A 21,292-nucleotide genomic window follows, 5' to 3' on the forward strand; every position below is an offset into this window, starting at 1 on the left:
CGCATCCTGAAATGTTAATGCTGTTTCTCGCTCCAAAGAAATTGCCCGACCTGCTGAATATTCCCGGTGTTTTTTATTTTTATTTCAGATTTCCAGCAGCTGCAGTATTTTACTATTATTTTATTCCAGGCATCACTCAGAGAACCAAGTCTGGAAACACAGACAGACTGATTAAGAGCTGGGTTGCATCACGGTGGGCTTTGGTGGCAGAAGTTGATCTCTGGCCTCCAGCATGGGTTCTTTTTCATTGAATCATAGAATCATTGAGTGATTACAATACAGAAGAAAACTATTTAGCACGTTGTGCTCAGGCTAGCTTTTGACAAGAGCAAATCAACTAGTTCCATGCCCCTGTCCTTTCACCAACAGGACCAGCAACAGATATTACAAATCCCCAGTTGCCTGTGGAGAACATGAGATTTGATCTTCTTGAACCGCTGCAGTCCGTGTGGCGAAGGTGCTCCCACAATGATGTTAGATAAGGAGTTACAGGTTATTTACCCAGTGATGATGAAGGCCATATATGTCCAAGTCAACAATACTAATTTGTATTTATGTCACGCTTTTGATGCAATACAATGTTTCAAATATTTCACACAAATGTTACAAAACAACATTTGACAACGAGCCACATAAGGCAATATTAGGGCAGGTGACCAAAAGCTTGGTCAGAGGTAGGCTTTAAGGAGTATTTTAAAGGAGGAAAGCGAAGTAGAGGGACAGAGAGGTTTATGGAGGAAATTCCAGAGCTTGTGGCCTTGGCAACTGAAGGTAGGGCCACCAACAGTGGAGCGATTAAAATCAGGAGCGGTCAGCAGGCCGGAATTATAAGGGCGCGGATATTTCAGAGGATTGCGTGACTGGAGGAGATTAGAGAGACAGTGAGGGACAAGAATATGGAGCAGATTACAGACACAGGGACGGACAGGAGTGTGGAGGAGATTACAGAGCCAGGAATGGACAAAAGTATGGAGGAGATTACAGAGACATTGAGGGACAAGAACTTGGAGGAGATTACAGAGACAGGGAGGGACAAGAGCATGGAGGAGATTACAGAGCCAGGGATGGACAAGAACTTGGAGGAGATTACAGAGACAGGGAGGGACAAGAGCATGGAGGAGATTACAGAGACAGGGAACATGGAGGAAATTGAAAACAAACATGAGAATTTAAAAATGTAGGTACTTATTAAATGGGAGCTTTTGTAAGTCAGTGAGCATAAGGGTGATGGATATATATGACTTGGTGCAAGGAAGCACATGGCAATGGAGCTCTGGGTGAGCTCAACATTAGAGGAGGTTGAATGTGGGAGGCTGCCTGGGAGTGCGTTAGGATAGTTAAGCCTAGAGGTAACAAAGGAATGGGTGACGGTTTCAGCAGCAGATGAGCTGAAACTAAGATAGAATCGGGCAATGTTACTGAGGTGAAAATAGGCGGTTTTGGTGATGTAGATATGTGGTTGAAAGCTCATCTTTGGGTGAAATATGACACAGAGGTTGTGATCAGTCTGATTCAACCACACATAGTTCTGGGGAGAGGGATGGAGTCGGTGGCTAGGAAATGGAGTTTGTAGTGGGGACTGAAGACAGAGGCTTTGGGCTTCCCAATATTTCAATGAAGTAAATTTTTGTTCATCCATTACTGGATGTCAGACAAGTCAAGACCGTGGGGGACTTGTCGGTGATGGTGTTCACATACATCTGTTACCCTGGTCCTTCTGGGTGGGGGAGTTTGAAAGTTTGGCAGGTTCTGTCAAAGTTCTGGTCAAGTTGTAAATATTTAAAAACCTTCTCCTTAGCGCCCTGCTGCTCCATCCCTCTCTCTCGCTCCATTTCTCTCTTTATGCTTTAGTAGGTTATCCCTCACTGTCTTTTTTTCTATTTTAAATTAATTTCACAGGGTGCTAGAATGGGAGGATTTGCAGTGAGGAAACTCAAACTTCACATCAGGATCTGATGCAGCCTCCAAATATATCATAACTGGAATATCATTTGATTTTGAACACGGAAGGAAAAAGCACCGTTCACAGTGGGGATAAACCGTACACATGTTCTGTGTGTGGCCGAGGCTTCAGCCATTCATCTGGCCTGTTGAAACACAAGTGCAGTCATACGAGGGAGAAACTATGGAAATGTGAGGACTGTGGGAAGGGATTCAATTACCCGTCTGACCTGGAAACTCATCGGCGCACTCACACTGGGGAGAAGCCATTCACTTGCTCTGAGTGTGGGAAGGGATTCACTCACTCATCCAGCTTGCTGAAACACCAGTGAGATCACAATGGGGAGAGACCATTCACCTGCTCTAAGTGTGGGAAGGGATTCACTACCTCATTTCACCTGCTGACACATCAGCAAATTCACACTGGGGAGAGGCCATTCACCTGCTCTGACTGTGGGAAGCGATTCACTCAGTCATCCCAACTACAAGCCCACCAGCGCACTCACACTGGGGAGAGACCCTTTAATTGCTCTGACTGTGGGAAGGGATTCACTCAGTCATCCCACCTGCTGACTCACCAGCGCAGTCACACTGGGGAGAGGCCATTCACCTGCTCCAACTGTGGGAAGGGATTCACATGTTCATCATGTCTGCTGACACACCAGCGAGTTCACACTGCTGAGAGACCTTTTAAATGCCCAGACTGCGGGAAGTGCTATAAAAGTTCTGGGGAACTGATGTCCCATCAACGTGTTCACACTGATGAGAGACCGTTCAGGTGCTTTCAGTGTGGCACTGGGTTCAGGCGATCATTTGAACTCACTGTACATCAGCACAGTCACACTGGGGAGAGTCCTTTCACCTGCTCTGAATGTGGGAAGGGATTCAGTATTTCATCCCGCCTGCTGATGCACCAGCGAATTCGCACTGGGGAAAGGCCGTTCATCTGCTCTGAGTGAGGGAAGGGATTCACTCAGTCATCCCAACTGTCGACACATCAGCGCACTCATACTGGGGAGAGGCCATTCACTTGCTCTGTGTGTGGGAAAGGATTCACTTGCTTATCACACTTGCTAACCCACCAGCGAGTTCACACTGGGGAGAGGCCATTCACCTGCTCCAATTGTGGGAAGGAATTCACTACCACATCCAACTTACTGAAACATCTATGGGTCCACACTGACTAGAGACCTTTTTAAATGCCCAGGCTGCAGGAAGTGATATAAAAGCCCTGGAGACCTTATGTTACACCAAAATGCTCACTGATATGAAACCTTGCAAGTGCTCCCACTGTGGGACTGAGTTCGGGCAGTCATCTTATTTCACTGTCCACCAGCGCAGTCACATTGGGGAGAGGCTGTCTCATGCTCAGGATGTGGGAAGAGAGTTGATCAGAAATGCACCCTTCTCATATACCAGCAAGTTCTCACCGGAGAGAGGCCAATCACCTGCTCCACGTGTGGGTGGGGATTCACTCAGTCATACAGCCTGCTGTTGGACAGTCATTCACTTGCTCCGATTGTGGGTAGGGATTCACGGAATCAACTGACCTGATGAATCACCAACATGTTCTCACTGGGAAAAGACTGTGCAGGTGATATGAACGTGAGATTGGATTCATTAATTCATCCAATCTTTGGACAGAGCAGCAAGTTCACACTGGGCTGAGACTGTTCACCTGCTCATGTGTGGGAAGGAATTCACTCAGTTGTTTAAACTTCTGACTGATCAGTGAGTTCACACTGAATAGTGGAGGTTTCTGTGTGTGTGTGTATGTGTATATCTCCTTGTAAAGGGATTTGATCATCATGAAAACTGTAAAAATGTCAATGACAAAGTGGAATGAGGCTATTCACCTGCTTCCTGTCTGGAAAATCATTTTCTGATAATGGATATTGTACTTAACAGAGGTCCTGGAATTCATTTCAAATTGTTAGAGTGTTACTCCCTAAAAGCTAAATGCATTTTGTGTTTTTACAGAATTATCTGTCTCCCTTTAAACAAGCTCGGAAACTAGGGAACACTGAGACATTGGTTGAATGTTTTTTTTTCTAGTACATAACCTGTTACACACAGAGACCATGAGATTACTGGATACTCACAGGAGGACTCATCAGAAATAGTTGTGAGCACATTATTCGAACCTGATCAGTCTGATCGAAGGTAGACATGGTGAACAACTCCAAGCTTTTGTATATTGATCCTTTTTGACTTTAGTTACGTTTCGCTAACTTGATGATAATATATCAACACATTCTGGTTATTTGTTTATCAAACAGAATACAGTAACCCTTTACATCTGTCATGAAACTATCATATTTTTCATAATATTATTGTGGGGTATTGTAAAGTAGGCTTATGTTTGTGTGTGTGTGGATTGTTCTGTCTGCATAGCTGATTTAATTAAATTAGAGATGGATAGACTGCAAGGTTCAAATGATCAAAGTCACGTATAAAAAGGGCATGTGAAATGCTAATGAATGAAGTAGGGTAAAGCCTTGGCAGATGGAATTTGCATTTTAAGATATGTGCAGAGGTGTTTGGTTTTCAAAAATACATGATGAGATGTTGACAACTAACAAGATAAATAAGGCAGGTTATTATGCTGAGTTTTCCCAAAAGTGCTGGCCATAATGACAACATAAAAGATTTTCATATTATGGGAAAAGTAAATGCCAAAAACATGAAGGAACAATGGAGTTTAGAGATTATAGAGGAAGAAATATATTTAAAGAAGGATGGAAGGCTGTGTGTGGGGTGGCCGTGTAATATCTGAAAGGTACAAGTGTAAAACCAACTTGAAGAAAAGCCTCTAGCCACTTTGCAGAAAGTGTTCCTGTAGGCAAAGTTGTGTTAAAAGCCTTTGGAACACCACTGTCAAGTGGATAATCTTGCTGGATTGTCACAATAAATTTAAAATCTATTTTGGACTGTTGCCTTAAAGGGGGTGTCTGGTTAATTAGGAATTTGTAGTCTGGAGTCTGGTTAACTAGGAATTTTGGAAATTGTTATAATATGGAGTAACCATGTAACTGTAATCTTGTGTATGTGATTTATGCTTTTCTTTTGTTAATAAATGTTTTAATTTGATTTCCAAAATCTCTAAAGATGTCAGTGGACGTATCACTTCTGAATCAGTGCACAAATCTTCTGGTAATAAATACAAATTGCAAAACCATTGTGTTAGCGTGGCCAAGGTTCCCTTGTGTATTTAGTCAGTTTGGCAAATACCACTTGCCATATCATAACATTTCATCTCATAAATGATGTAATCCTTGTTAATGAAATCTGTGCGATATCGTCATTGCTCTTCTCATGGTTTCTACCTGAACATCTGATCTCGTTCTGAGAGACTTAATAACGTCTTTGTATTCAGTTCATCTCCTGACCCTCTGGCTCGGTGTCGAGAACATACTTTGTCTTTTCTTCCAGATCATTAATGTAGTGGTGTCTGTCAACAGGCTCTAATCTTATCCTCAGTATGACCTCCTAGAGCCTACTTCTATTGCAGATTCTTAGTTTAATGTGTGTAAGTCTCTGTACTATTGAGAAATGGTTAATAGAGTTATTAGAATTTTTTGAGTCTTCCTCACTTGGCCTCCCACTGTCTACATTCCCCACCTCAAGGCTTAAGAAGATTCTTCCTTTTGTAGCTTCAAAGCATTTCTCTTGGTCAGTGCAAACATTTCCATTATATCCTTTCTCCTTGTAACCTGTCTTAGAATTCTTTCCATCCCGCAGGCCATCAACAGAAGAGGAATTAGCATCATCTGTAATGCTAGGAGGAAAGTAGATGCTGTGATTATCCAGGGATGTTCTTCTGTATTTTACCCTATCTCCAACCAGGGATGATCACCCAATAGATCACTCAAATGTTATTGCTTGTTGTTTCCTGTGTCCCAGATGTTGTTCAAAATTGATTTAAACTTCAGAGAAAACCGTGAAATTGTATGGCCAAAACCACTCAGAATCACTGGAGGATAGTATACGCCTGGGTGTATGTGAATGTGGGTCTCTGTGTTTGAGTGTGTGGCTGTGTATTATAGGTATATGTGTGCCTGTGTGCAAGTTTCTGTGTGTGGGTGTCTCTGAGCGTGTGTGCTGTTTCTCATTAACTGTAAAACAAACCTTCCCCTCTCTGAGCAGACGATGTTGGTTCTCCTAGAATCTCATTGAATGATTTGAATGGTACCATTCAGAGATTCTTCATCCAGAGTGAAGCTATAGGCTGACCGTGTGCTGTGTAAAACCTGACATCTACACAACCAGGCCCCATTTCTCCTGGAACAACACAAACTGTCTGCTACTTTCCAGATCCCCTCCTTTCCCCTCACTATCATCCTCAGTTAGTTCACAAATTCCTTGTACACATCATCCTCCAACTCATCTATGGTCTCCACTTTAAAGACTTCCATCAGTCTTATCAACAGTTAGCAATGGGATAGCTGCTAACACAGGAATCAGTTCTGAAATACTGTCACTCTGATTTTAAGGATTGCCATAGGAGTATGTGGAACCAGATCTTCCCACCTCACACCAATAAATATTCCCATCAGAGTTCAACATTTTAATGTGATTGTCCAATCTAGGAAACAAGTTCTGAAGAAGAGTCACATGCACTCGCAACATTAACTCTGTCTTTCTCTCCACAGATGCTGTCAGGCCTGCTGAGTTTTTCTAGCAATTTTTGTTTTTGTCAAGGAACCATATATCATTTAACCCCGTTAAACCTGGCTGAGCACCCACACTCCATGCACACAAACTGCAAGAGATTGTCTTTGAGACCAGTTGTTGCTGTATATATATGAACAGTATGAACCTTCTAATGGTGACATTCCTTGTTTGCCCAGTTATTCCTTGAAGTCAGCCCTTGAATTAATTCTGCATTGTTTCATCATGTTCCCACAGTTTACTAACAAATGTTGAAATGTTTGCTCCACACCCACAGGGTTTCATCTGTTTAAAGCCACAAACAGAAAGGTCCAGTTTTCTCCTGGAGTTTGAGACAAATCAGCATCCAAAATGATGCAGAGTCTCAGCCAATGAGGTTGATCAGGGCTCAGCCCCGCCCCTCATTCATTCCGATTGGTCGGAGGACCAGCCGTTCACTCATTCGCACGCAGTCCTCCAGCCCCGCCCCCTGTACCTATTGGTCCGGAGCTACTGCCAATCAGCCGAGCTGCGTGAGCAAGAGCATGCGCACTGCCGATGATGGTGATGAACTGCGATGGCTGTATTGAAATTCTCAGCCGGTGAGTTATCGCCGGTTGGGTCATGAAGAAGGGAAGGAATTGGCGGGTGGGCTGAGAGGATTCATAAACACCTCGTCTAGGCTGCATGTCCCGAATCCGAAGCTCGCGTATGATTTGAACCGGCTACAACTGCTCGGGCTTTTCCCCGAGACAGGCCCCGGTTAACGGCCGCCACCTTTATCGGGGACAATGTTGCAGCCGGGGCGCCTGCGGAGACAATGACTCAGCCCCGCCCCTCATTCACTCCGATTGTTTGGAGGACCAGGCTCTCTTGTTCGGTCCTCCAGCCCGATTCCCTCTTCCTAGGTCCGTTCCTCGCGTCAATCACTCCCCGGGCATTGTGAGTTGGAATAACCGTTATGAATAATTATCAGCTCCTGGTTTGCAGCTGCGGGGTTTCTCCCTCCCGAGAACAGGCCCAGGTTAACGGCCGCCATCCTGGGTCAGCGAGTGGAGGATGGTTCACATCAGAGGATGGGGGAGGGGAGGGGGGACAATAAATAAGAGGTTGCACTTTGGGCTCAAATCAATGAGGAATTTGATCTGTGGGAAGGAAGGAAACCCTGGGAGGTGGACGGGGAGGATTCAGAAACACCCGCTGGAGGCCCCACCCAGTAGGAACCTGCAGGTCCTGCATTTGTTGCTCCGCGACTTTTACTTTCTTGGTGAAGCAACAGAGAGTGGGCGGGGCTTCAGGGTCCCAATGACCAGGAGAGAAAATGATCGATTCATTGATGATATTCTCACTCTCCACACAGGGATTTGAGAATGGAACCCAGCCAGAGTACAGAGAGGGATAAAACTGGGAGTGAGGAAAGGAATGGTGTGATGGGTTTGGCAGGATGACCAACTCTCATGGAGCAAATTGAGGGACAGCCTGCCATGGGAGTCCATACAAGTGGGTGGTGGGATGCCACCAGAGTTGGTGAGGGGTGGGGTGGGGGTAATGAGGGGAAATAGCTGCCAGAGCTGTTTGAACACAAGCAGTAGGCCTCAGGGTACTGCATAGGGCATGACCAGAAACGTCCAATTTGTGGGACAAATAGTGTTCCAGTACCTGGACAGTTGACTCTCAAATACAGAACAATGCTGTAAAATACTGTACAGTTGGTCACTCTGGGGTTTGGATTCCAGCATGGGGAGGAGGGAGACTGCGAGGGATGAGGATTTACCGAGGTTTTCCACCCACGGTCGTTGACAGGGCCCTCAACCGTGTCCGGCCCATCTCCCGCGCATCCGCCCTCACGCCTTCTCCTCCCTCCCAGAAACATGATAGGGTCCCCCTTGTCCTCACTTATCACCCCACCAGCCTCCGCATTCAAAGGATCATCCTCCGCCATTTCCACCAACTCCAGCATGATGCCACCACCAAACACATCTTCTCTTCACCCCCCCTGTCAGCATTCTGTAGGGATAGTTCCCTCCGGGACACCCTGGTCCCCTCCTCCATCACCCCCTACTCCTCAACCCCCACCTATGGCACCTCCCCATGCCCACGCAAAAGATGTAACACCTGCCCCTTCACTTCCTCTCTCCTCATCTTCCAAGGGCCCAAACAGTCCTTTCAAGTGAAGCAGCATTTCACTTGCATTTCCCCCAACTTAGTCCACTGTATTCGTTGCTCCCAATGCGGTCTCCTCTACATTGGAGAGACCAAACGTAAACTGGGCGACCGCTTTGCAGAACACCTGCGGTCTGTCCACAAGAATGACCCAAACCTCCCTGTCGCTTGCCATTTTAACACTCCACCCTGCTCTCTTGCCCACATGTCTGTCCTTGGCTTGCTGCATTGTTCCAGTAAAGCCCAACGCAAACTGGAGGAACAGCACCTCATCTTCCGACTAGGCACTTTACAGCCTTCTGGACTGAATATTGAATTCAACAACTTCAGGTCTTGAGCTCACCCTCCTCCATCCCCACCCCCTTTCTGTTTCTTCCCCCTTCCTTTTGCTTTTTTTCCAATAATTTATATAGATTTTTCTTTTCCCACCTATTTCCATTATTTTTAAATCTTTTATGATCCCCCACCCCCACTAGAGCTATACCTTGAGTGCCCTACCATCCATTCTTAATTAGCACATTCGTTTGGATAGTATCACCAACTTCAACACCTCTGTGTTCTTTTGTTCTTTTGTCTGTGACATCTTTTGATGATCTGCTCCTATCCTAACACCCCCGCCCCCCCTTAAACCAGCTTATATTTCCCTCTCCTTGTAAAGAAAGATCAGTTCTGTTGAAGGTTCATGAGGACTCGAAACGTCAACTCTTCTTCTCCGCCGATGCTGCCAGACCCGCTGAGTTTTTCCAGGTAATTCTGTTTTTGATGAGGATTTACTGCTTTGCAGGAACGAAAGGATAGCATATTCCATAGAAACTAGATTTGTCTGTTCACAATTTCTATCCTGTATTCACAGTGATGAGTTTTGTAAATTCCTTTTCCAGGGTATTAGAACAGGTGGATTTACAGACTGGAAGCCTGTAAATCAACCTAACATCACAGCATGATCTGACAGAGTCACTCGATTCATCAGGACCTGAAGGACCTGAATATCATCAGGCTTTCAATGTGGAAGGAGAAATGTTTGTCTGTTCTGTCTGTGGGGAAATGTTTCAAACATTATGACTGGAAAATCACCAAGACACACACACCCAAGTGAGAGTGTTCCAGTGAGTTGGCTGTGGAAAGAGTTTTAATCAGTTACACATCCTGAAGAAACATCAGATCATTCACAGTGGGGAGAAACTGCACACATGTTGTAATGTGGTAAAGGTTCAACTGGTTGTCCAACCTGGAGAGAGACAAAAAATACCGGCATCATGGAGAAACCATGGAAATGTGAGGACTGTGGTAAAGGATTCACCTATTCATCTCGGCTGGAAATCCATCTACGCATTCACACTGGGGAGAAGCCGTTCAGCTGTTGTGTGTGTGGGAAGGGATTCACTCAGTCATCTGGCCTTCGGTCACACCAGCGAGTTCACACTGAGAAAAAGCCATTCAGCTGCACAACCTGTGGTCAGAGGTTCAAGTCTTCATCCATCCTCACTGAACACCAGCAACTTCACACGGTTGGGACACCATTCACTTGCTTCGTGTGTGGGAAGGGATTCACTCAGGTATTTGCCCTCCAGTCACACCACCAAATGCACACGAAGGAGAATCCATTCAGCTGTACTTCCTGTGGAAAGAGTTTCAGGCAGTCAACTGACCTCAATGAACACCAACGTACTCACACTAGGGAGAAGCCATTCACCTGCTCCGTGTGTGGGAAGGGATTCTGTTGGTCATCTCAACTGCTGACACATCAGCGAGTTCACACCAGGGACAGACCGTTCACCTGCTCCTTGTGTGGGTCGGGATTCACTCAGTCACAACACCTACTGAGACACGAGCGGGTTCACAAGTGATTACAGCGGTTGGACACTGCTGTTATTGCTGCTGTTAATCACACTCAGGACTGATAGTCTGACAATATTAGGTTTGTTTCTGCTGATGTTAACAACCCTGGCTGGAGTTTAATATTCTGGAGATGTCACTGACTTTCAGGGTTGCAATGTCCGTTTTTAAAAGCACCATTTGTGGTCTTTCCCCTGAATGCAAGAACTCTGCCCGGGAACTAGTTTACAATAAAATTTTGGATTTTACTTCAATCCTAAATTGATATTTGATGCAAAATCTACAATTCAGTGTCAGAAAGATTCCAGTGATTAACATTTCCAGTTATAATGTGTTGATTAATCCTTGTTGACAATTCTTACTGACTTGCACATTCTTCAATGATACCTTGATCATGAAATCACATTAAGAAGGAATGTTAAACAAAATAGTAAAATATTTTACAGGCATATCAATAAAAGCTTCATCAATCAACACTGATATTGATGAAGCTTGGAAGTCGCTGAGTTCAATCATTTCTGACAGCAGCAGCAACATTTGGTAAAGGTGGAACCCACAACAAAGACTGGTTTGAGACCTACTCAGCAGAGATGGCATCTATTATTGAAGCAAAAAGCAAAGCCTACCTGATGCACAACATAAACCCAATAGTTAGAACACTGCATAACTTGAAAGTAGCCAAGATGATTGTGCAAAAGACAGGGAGATAAGGTATAAATAAACACTGGATCAGCTTGTGTCAATGTCGCGGAAATCGGAGTGAACACTCAGACCCAGGAGGTTTGTCTCGGAAGCCTTTTATTAAAATCGTGATATCATGGAGAACCCAGCAGCTTACAGTGGAGCTAGCTGACACTCTGACTAACAATTCTTTACACACATAGATATAGCAAAAGGTTCGTGACAGAAACTTTGGCAATTACAATAGTTTCAAATGGCTTCAAAGGATAGCGACCAGTGTTAATGATTTAACGATTAGACAGGACAATGTCAATGGTTTAGCAAGTAGACAGTGTTAATGGTTACATATCCTGGGCAATGCACACACAATAGTTTTTTCTCTTAGATTTTGCCACTGTATCTGACATCCGGAGCCCCTTAGTCTGGGAAGGTAGCACTGGCCCTTTGATTTGCTAATTTATGTGCTGGCTGCGTGACTAGGGACTTTCTACAGTAATTTCATTATACATGGATTTTAATTTTATTTCTCTCATATGTATAGATGTATTTTATTCTTCCACAGTCAAGAAATCCAAATTGCCTGGAACAATGGAAATCTATGTGCAATGTATGGTGGGATCAAAAGGGCACTTGGTCCGACCATCAACAAAGTTGACCGCTGAAATCACAGATGGTGATGTATTCACTGACAGAAGTAAACAGATGTCCCACTGGGCTGAACACTATTGTGAGCTGTACCCCTGTGAGACAGACATCTCCCAGTTTGTTTGACTCTCTCCTACAACTTCCCATCATAGTTGAGTTGGATAAAGAACCCACATCATTTGAGCTTGACCAGGCCCAATTATTCTTAGCAAGCAGAAAAGCACCCGGCAAGGATGGAATTCCAACCAAACTGCTCAGGTACTGGAAGTCCCAGATATTGTGAGCACCTCCTTCTGTGGAAGGTAGCATCTGTTCCACAGGACACGCATGATGCAGAAGTCATCACAATATACAAAAACAAAGGTGAAAGACGAGATTGCAACAATTAGGGAGGCATCTCACTCCTTAGTGTCACAGGGAAGACCTACACTACGGTCATGCTTAAACACTACCTTTTTGCAAACCGAGTGTATCCAGGAACACTGCAGTTTCTGTGCTGGCAGATCTACAGTGGAAGTGATCTTCTCCATGCACGAGCTACAAGAGAAGCGTACTACAATTAGGATTTAAAATGCTGCCAGTTTATGTGCTGAGAAAAGTAAAACGTTATAATAACTGAGTGAAAGTAAACCTTTTAGCATGAATTACAATTTACTTGTAGAACTGCAAAAGGCACCGAAAAGTTGGATTCCCTAAAGATAAGCTTCAGCCTTGAAGTTATGATCCGGAACTTACAAGCTGTAGGGAGCTCCACCCTCTTTGACTCTTTTTGGTCTGAGAAGGTTGAAGCTTCAATGCTAACTTATTTAGTTTTAATTTTCTTTAGTTATATTACAGTCATTTGCAAAGGCGTGTGATGAAAGCTCAACTCACCTTCTTTGGTTCAGAGGCAAGGAATTCTAGTTCGGAACTGCATGTCAGATGACCTGAGATGGAGCGCCATTATCTTGTAGACGTCCCATGGATCAGGACATGGGAGAGGGAGAAGTTCCCAAATCAGGGAGAGGTCCCAAAAGGTAGTTCCAGGTAAGGGATGATGATAGGGGACAGGAATAGGTCCCCTTAAATCAGGTAAAGGAAAGGAGCAGATAAATAGGCTCAGAGTTAAATAAGGAGCTGCAGTGAGCAGACTTGCAGTGAAGTGGACTTGAGAGAAGCCCTGAAGATCCGAGGAGGTTGCTGAAGGTCAGTGACTCCACGCTGTGGGCTGTTCGATACCTCTTTGAAGCAGTGGTGTTCTGCTTGGCACAGCCAAAAATCTGAAATTGTGCTTGGAATGTGATGCTTGAGTGTACTCTAGAATCCACGGGAAAGGAATCTTGGAAGGAGAGATTGAAAACCTGTGAGGTGGGACATTGTTGAAACTGCCCGAGTGGGAGTGACTTTTGGAAAGAATTCCAAAGTGAGATCTTCAGATGTGGAGATTGGAAACCCTCAAGAGAAAGTGAGATCAGTTGGCTCACAGTGTGACAAGTGTCTGGGTGGGTTGTTGAGAAATCCAAGGCATCTGCTTTGGTTGCATCTGTCATCGAGAATTCAAAGTGCGTCAGAGAACACAGGAATTTTAAGCTTTCTGATAAGAAAAATTGTAAGGCTATTGGGAACAGCAGTTAACTGAATTATCAGTTATAGAACTCAGTAAGGTGATCAGCTTAGCAGAGGTGCTACTGGAAGATGGAGTTTAGGGAACTCATTTGTTCACTTTGCAGTTGAAGAAGCAATGAGTTTAGAGTGTATTTTTTGGGTGTCTCGGGAAGACATACAAGTTGGGTGATAAGCATCGAGTGAATGCTCAGGAATTCACCGGAAGTAAACTGTTTGCAACTATGCCAGCCCCAAGAGAGACGCTTTTGTGTCAAGCTAGTGGTAACTTTTCAGTGGTTTATGTGTCTGTAAAGGTATTTCTAGGGTAAAGGATAGCATAAATCTGAAATGTCTTTTTTTGTTGGTATTGAGATCTTTCCAACCTTTTTGTCTAGTGTAATACAGTTCATTTTTTCTTGTTTAATAAATAGTTTATTCCTTGCATTAGAAGTTCATCAGCAGACTCCTGTTGACGAACTTTCCTTCACAGTTTCTTCAAAAAAATGTAGGATCTGTCAAACCAGGATTCACTCTGGGATCTTATTGTCTAGTATTAACATCAGTTGGGATCGTAACAGTAATCTGAAGAGAGAACAAAAGAGCTGTGAGAAATACCAAAAGAATTAGAGAAACAAAAATGGTGTTTGGTTCATCTTTGAACTGAAAAGTTATGTAAAGTTGATACAATTTTGCACATTCGAGAACATTTGCTCCAACCTTTCTGCAAACAAGAGAAGTTAACCCCTGTCCACTGTGATGATTTGAACTGAAGACTGTCTTTTAAAGGTTTGGATTTATCCCACTTGTTATCTTTCAAGACAAAATGTTTGATAACGGGAGGTATGGGAATTAGGTCTAAGCTGATTGTAAATACTTATATCTCTGATGTAAAAACACCATATTATGTGACTATTGAGTTGGACAGTAAAGTTCCCCCAGGGCTCATGAATGAAATAGAATGGTGATTAATGGGATGGCCCACTTAGAATAAAATAGAGACAATCATACCAACAAATGAATGTTGGAATAACTCATCCTGGGTATTGTTCAAGATAATAGATCAATCTGGTATCCGTGTACATTTAAGTGGAAGAAAGGAAAGTGTAGATGAGACTAGTAAATTTTGTTGAAGATGTTTGTATCCTTGCCTCTGAACTTTTCAAGGTAACTGCATTTAATAGTCTGGTCAGTACCTGAGGCATTGCACCATGCAGTGGGGAGAAAAACCAAGATCGTCAGACACCCTCCTTTTTGGTAAGTTTACCTAAAAGGCAAGAGTGGCTTGTATCAGACGGTATGTGTAGCATGATTTTGGGATACTGGTGTGTGTGCGCAGATGTGATTTGTTACATGTGAAGTAATTAACATGTGGAAATGCATAGTGAACCTGCTCTGAGGAATAAGTCCCAGACGTGCTCAGGAACTCAACAGCACAACAACATAAACTGATTAATGTGGTTAGTAGAATGAGACTTTTTATATTATCAGTGCATTGACACATACTCCATCAAGAAACAGACTTTAAAACAATCAGGATAGAATTAACCATGTTAAATTCACCCTCCTACTGTTAACATTGAGTGGTTCATTGTTACACAGGGTGATCAGCCCCACTGGCAGATAATGTGAAATACAGGACAACATCCCTGGGTAATCCCTGCCTCTAATTTCCTCTTGGTATTACTATGATTATGCTAATTCCCCTGATGTTCATGGCCTGGTTGATGAAGAGGATTCAAAGACAGATTACAAGGGGAAAGAATAGACTGGAAATGCTTGCACTGACCAAGTGTGAAGCTTTGAAGCTACAAAAGGAATAACATTCTTGAGCCTCAAGGTGGGGAATGTAGACTGAGGAAGACCAGGTGAGGAAGATCTGAATAATTCTAATAACTTTATTAAACATTTCTCAAAAGTACGAATCTGTAATAGAAGCAGAAGGTCCTACTGAGGATAAGATTGGACAGGAATCGATCAAAGATCTGAAAAGAAAGATAATGTATGTTCTCAATACTGAGCCAGAGGGTCAGGAGATGAACTCAATGCAAAGATATTATTAAGTCTCTAAGAAAGAAATGAGATTTTCAGGCACAAACTGTGAAAAAAGGAATGACGTTATCTCTCAGACTTACTTAAAAAGAGGATTAAATCATTTACAAGATGAGTTCATTAGATTGATCTTTTTCCATTTTAATTTACAAAAACAGAAAATGTTGATATTTGTTATCAAGTTGGCAAGACCTTACTAAAACAAAAACGGTTCAATACACAAAAGCTTGGGGCTCTTGACCTGGTCTAACTTTGACCAGAGTAACCAGATTAGAACGATGTGCTGATCACACTCACAACTCTTTCTGATGATTCCTCCCTTGAGTATCCAGTAATCTCATAGGCTCAGTATGTAGTCACTTGTGTAACAGAAATAAACATTGAACAACAACCCATTCTTTCCTACTTTCTGAGCTTGTTTGAAGGGGTCTGGGTCCAGATAATTGTGTAAAAACGCAATGTATAATTAGCCTTTTAGAGGCCAACATCCTGTAACAATTTGAAATTAATCCAGAGATCTCTGAAAAGCAGTGGATCCATTATCAAATTTATTTCAACATAGGAAGCTGGTAAATGACCGACTGATTCTTTTCCCATGCAAACAGCAGGTGAATAGCCTCTCCCCTGTGTGAACTCGCTGATGTAACAGCAGGCTAGATGACTAAGTGAATCCTTTCCAGCAGACAGGTTAAGTGAATGGCCTCTCCCCTGTGTGAGTTCGCCAATGACTTTCCAGCTTGGATAATTGAATGCCTTCCCACTGTCCTCACATTTTCACAGATTCTCCATGTTGTCAGTGTCCTTGTGTCTCTCTAAGTTGGATGACCAGTTGAAACCTGGTCCACGCGCACAAAACATGTGTATGGTTTCTCTCTGCTGTGAATAGTGTGATGTTCAGGCTGTGCAACTGGTTAAAGCTCTTTCCATAGCCAGTGCACTGGAACACTCACTTGGCTGTGTCTTGGTGCTTTACTCCTTATGATGAGAACCAAACTCATTGTGCCATCTGCACCATTCCTTTCCTCCACACCCAGTTTTCTCCCTCCTTCTTCTCTGGCTGGGTTCAGTTCTCACTTGTGTGCAGACTAGTAATGAAATCAATGACTCAATAATTTTCTCTCCTGGTCACTGGGACCCTGAAGCCCCACCTACTCCCTGTTCCCTCACCAAGATGGCCACGCATTTGCTGGGCTACTTCCTGAAGCTAGATGGCAGCCATCAACCTGGGCCTGTTCCTGGGAAAAAGCCCCAGAGTGACAAATGTGGGCCCTGCAGGTTCTTATTCAGGTCTTGTGGCCTTCACCAGGTTTTTCTAAAGCCTTGATCCCCCGCATGCCACCAGCTCACCTGCCTGAAGAGCGCATCTAGCACTTGCATGGTTCTGGTAAAAGCAACACTGGGGATGCTTCAGATACTGTCCAGCACTACACCTGCACACTGAGCTTGTGTGGAGTGAACAGGGCACATTTCCTTCTGCGGGGATGTTGGGCAAAAACCCTGAAATTGAAAATCCCAAATAGTAAATAATGGTTGATCTCTGTGATGCCAGTGAAATGCACAAATTAATTAAATCAATAAAATTAATTTAAAAAGTCTCACAGATATTCAAGTTCACTGGAACTCTGACATGGTATAGGCCTGAATGAGATGAATCACAGCAGAAACCAACACCTGTAGTCACAGATGAACTGGTGTCTCATTTCTTTCCATACATAGGATATTTAAACAGCCTCTCTCTATTAGGAATGTATTGTGAATTAACTACTTTAATCTTTTAAAGCATTTCTCAAGGTGAGAGAATTTAATGTGCCTGTTCCAATGTGGAATTCACTCAGGGCAGGTACAGCACGTGTTACAAACAGGTCCTTTTACACTTTCCTATCAAATATTCCCAAGGTAGGTACAAGTGTTGGAATTAGATAGTGAGCAAAGCTCCTTCTAAATCGTCCCATCAAACACACCCAGGGCAAGTACGGCCCAGGCTAGCTCCAGATAAAAACTTCCACAATGTGCCACATCAAAGAGTGCCACAGAGCAGGTACAGCACAGTTTTAATAAGAGAGTAAAACTCTTTCTGTGCTGTCCCATCAAACTCTCCCAGCCAATATTGAGCAGGGTTCAAGGAGGTGAGATCCGAGGCACTGCACTGATGTCATAAAACATCACCATTCAATCCATCTGGTCCTCTCCTTGTCCCTTTAAAGGTGGAGAACTGAGACATCCTGTCTCAAAACACATCGCACCCTGTTCATACTGAGAATCCCAGTGTGGAGAACTGGGACATCCTGTCTCCAAACACATTCCACCCTGTTCATATAATATAAAAGCAAAAAAACTGCGGATGCTGGAAATCCAAAACAAAAATAAAAATACCTGGAAAAACTCAGCAGGTCTGGCAGCATCTGCGGCGAGGAACACAGTTAACGTTTCAAGTCGTATGATTCTTCAACAGAACTAAGTAAAAATGGAAGAGGTGAAATATAAGCTGGTTTAAAGGGGGGTGGGACAGGTAGAGCTGTATAGAGGGCCAGTGATAGGTGGAGATTGCCAAAAGATGTCATAGACAAAAGAACAAAGAGGTGTTGAAGGTGGTGATATTATCTAAGGAATGTGCTAATTAAGGGTGGAAAGGACAAGCAAGGTACAGATAGCCCTAGTTGGGGGGGGGGGGGGGTGGTGGGGCTTGTGTGTGTGTGTGTGTGAAGGGAAGGGATCGAATTAGGCTAAAAGGTAGAGATAAAACAATGGATGGAAATACATTTAAAAATAACGGAAATAGGTGGGAAAAGAAAAATCTATATCAATTATTGGGGAAAAAAGGGGGATCAGAAAGGGGGTGGGGATGGAGGACAGAGTTCATGATCTAAAATTGTTGAACTCAATATTCAGTCCGGAAGATGAGGTGCTGTTCCTCCAGTTTGTGTTGAGCTTCACTGGAACAATGCAGTAGGCCAAGGATGGACATATGGAAATGAGAGCAGGGTGGAGTGTTGAAATGGCAAGTCACAGGGAGGTCTGGGTCATGCTTGCGGACGGACCGAAGTATTCTCCCTGTTCATACTCAGAATCCCAGGGTGGAGAACTGGGACATCCTGCCTCAAAACACATCCCACCCTGTTCATACTGAACAGCCCAGGGTGGAGAACTGGGACATATGTCTCCAAACACATCCCACCCTGTTCATACAAAGAATCCTAGGATGGAGAAATGGGACATGCTGGTATGTGTCCAGGACAAATTACTATTTGCAAGGTGAAGGTACATCAGCAGCAGAGTTAGTGAAGAGGTTGGGGTAATAACCAGGCAAACTGACTCACCAGGGAAGCTGCTGCAGAGGGGATTCCATGGGATCCACCCAAAACATAATCATTGGCACTGTGACCTGACTGAAGAGTTTAAGATTATGAAGGGGTTCAATAATCCAAATAGGGATTTCATGAAAAACTTCTTTACCCAGCGAGTGGTGAGAATGTGGAATTCGCTACCACAGTGAGTGGTTGAGGTGAATAGCGTGAATACATTTAAGCACAAGCTAGATACATAAATGAGGGAGAAAGGAATAAAAGGATATGCTGATGGGGGAAGTGAAGAGAGGTGGGTGGAGGCTCATGTGGAGCATAAATACTGACAGACCAGTTGAGCTGACTGGCCTGGCCCTGTGCTGTAGAGTCAATGGAACAGGGACAAACGTATTTATTTTATATCTCCCTGTAGTGGTAGATACAGAGTCACCAAAGAAATTTGGGCCAGACTTAGCAAGGGTCATGGCATTGTGAGCTCACTTAACAGAGTATGGAGCAGCCACAGCATCTCGATTACAACAAACGTGTCTTGTGAAAGCCCTTGTGTGGCCGGTGACAATGTACGAGTGTGAAAGCTGGACCATCAAGAAGAATGAGGAGGCTTGAATGAGAGCATTTGAAATGAAAGGCCTCAGACGGATATTCTGTGTGTCACGGACGGCGAGGAGGACAGACAAGTGGGTGCTCGAGAAAGCTGGTGTTAAGAGGAACTTGTTTGAGGCAGTGATATCAGGGAAGCTCACAGAGCTTGGATACGTGATGCGAACAGGAGGCGAATGTTTGCAAAAAGAGGTAATGCAAAAACAAACACCTGGAAAATGTGCACAAGGAAGACCCAAGATGGAATAGATGGATAATATCAGAAGGCGGCCTGACCTCTCAATGGGACAGGCAGTGGGGGCAGCAGAGAATAGAAATCAGTGGAGAAAGATTATTCATAGTGTGGCAACCCTGGAAACAAAGACAGGTGAAAAACAAGATAAGACACCTGTAGTATAGGAAACACACTATTTACTATCCAGGATAAAATAAATGTACTTCATCTGCCTTTGTTGATCATTTCACTGGAAACGTACACTCCCAGGCTCAAAGAGCATCAGTCCACTGGAAGGAAAATAATGAAACTGGCCAGTCCAGCAGAAAGAAACCCTCTGACCCTCCCACTTCACCAACTGTCAGAAGGAACATGGTTCAGTCCTGGATGTGATTAACAGCAGAATCCAACCCCTGTAATCACTTGTGAACTCTCTGGTGTCTCAGCCAGTGGAATGAATCACTGAATCCCTTCCCACACTCAGAGCAGGCGAATGGTTTCTGCCCGGAGTGAACTCGCCAGTGTTTCAGCAGTTTGGAAGACTGAGTGAATCCCTTCCCACACACGGAGCAGGTGAACGGCCTTTCCCCTGTGTGAACTCGCTGGTGTGCCAGTAGGGTGGATGAATGAGTGAATCCCTTCCCACACACGTAACAGGTGAATGGTCTCTCCCCAGTGTGAACTCTCTGGTGTCTCAGCAGGTGAAATGAATCACTGAATCCCTTCCCACACTCAGAGCAGGTGAACGGCTTCTGCTTGGAGTGAACTTGCCGGTGTTTCAGCAGATTTGAAGACACACTTGGAGCAGATAAATGGTTTCTCTCCGCTGTGAACTCGCTGGTGTGTTAGCAGTGTGGATGTATCCTTAAATCCCTTCCCACAGTCAGAGCAGGTGAACGGTCTCTCCTCAGTGTGAACTCACTGGTGTCTCAGGAGAAGGGATGAATTAGTGAATCCTTTCCCACATTGAGAACAGGTGAATGGCCTCTCTCTGCTGTGAACTCACTGGTGTGGATGACTGAGCAAATCCCTTCCCACACTTCGAGCAGATGAATGGTCTCTCGCCGGTGTGACTGCGTCGATGAGTTTCCAGCTCAGAAGGGGTCCTGAATCCCTTCCCACAGTCTCCACATTTCCACGGTTTCTCCATGGTGCCGGTGTTCTTGTGTCTCTTCCGGTTGGATAATCATTTGAAGCACCGTCCACACACAGAACACAGGTACAGGATCTCCCTACTGTGAATGGTGTGATGTTTTTCAGGCAGTGTAACTGGTTAGAGCTCTTTCCACAGTCAGTGCATTAGAACACTCTCACTTGGGTGTGAGACTTGGTGCTGTTCCGGTCAAACTGATGTTAAATTGGCCAATAATATTCATATCCCAACGAATTAAGTGATGTCAGATCGTGATGTGACATTTGTTTTGCGATTTCTGTCTCCAGATCTCCCCTTCTAATATCCTGTAAAACAAATTTACAGAAAGTCATCACCGTCAGTACAGAATGGAAACTCAGAACACAGACAATTCCAGTTTCTATGGATCATTCTTTCCTCTCATTCCCCAAAAGCTGTAAATCTCTGCCCCACAATCTCTCCCTCCATTCTCACTCTGCTTTACCTAAGATACAC

At 44.0% G+C, this 21,292-nt stretch overlaps 1 protein-coding gene and 1 pseudogene across 2 annotated transcripts; both read left to right on the forward strand.

The window, feature by feature from the left end:
• The first annotated feature begins 1,979 nt into the window (after positions 1-1,979).
• On the forward strand, positions 1,980-5,034 carry LOC121270323 (annotated as a pseudogene).
• Positions 5,035-7,124: 2,090 nt separating this feature from the next.
• LOC121270622 (zinc finger protein 239-like) lies at positions 7,125-10,844 on the forward strand. Of its 2 annotated transcripts, none has more exons than XM_041176009.1 (2): positions 7,125-7,193; positions 9,636-10,844. In XM_041176009.1, the coding sequence occupies exon 2, from the start codon at positions 10,011-10,013 to the stop codon at positions 10,599-10,601; it is 591 nt and encodes a 196-aa protein (XP_041031943.1). In that variant the 5' UTR covers positions 7,125-7,193; positions 9,636-10,010; the 3' UTR covers positions 10,602-10,844. The 2 variants fall into 2 exon arrangements, with proteins under 2 accessions (XP_041031943.1, XP_041031944.1); XM_041176010.1 differs by lacking the exon at positions 7,125-7,193 and adding an exon at positions 9,443-9,501.
• The last annotated feature ends 10,448 nt before the right edge of the window (positions 10,845-21,292 follow it).

This window comes from Carcharodon carcharias, chromosome 27 (assembly GCF_017639515.1).
Source record: "Carcharodon carcharias isolate sCarCar2 chromosome 27, sCarCar2.pri, whole genome shotgun sequence".
NCBI lineage: Eukaryota > Metazoa > Chordata > Chondrichthyes > Lamniformes > Lamnidae > Carcharodon > Carcharodon carcharias.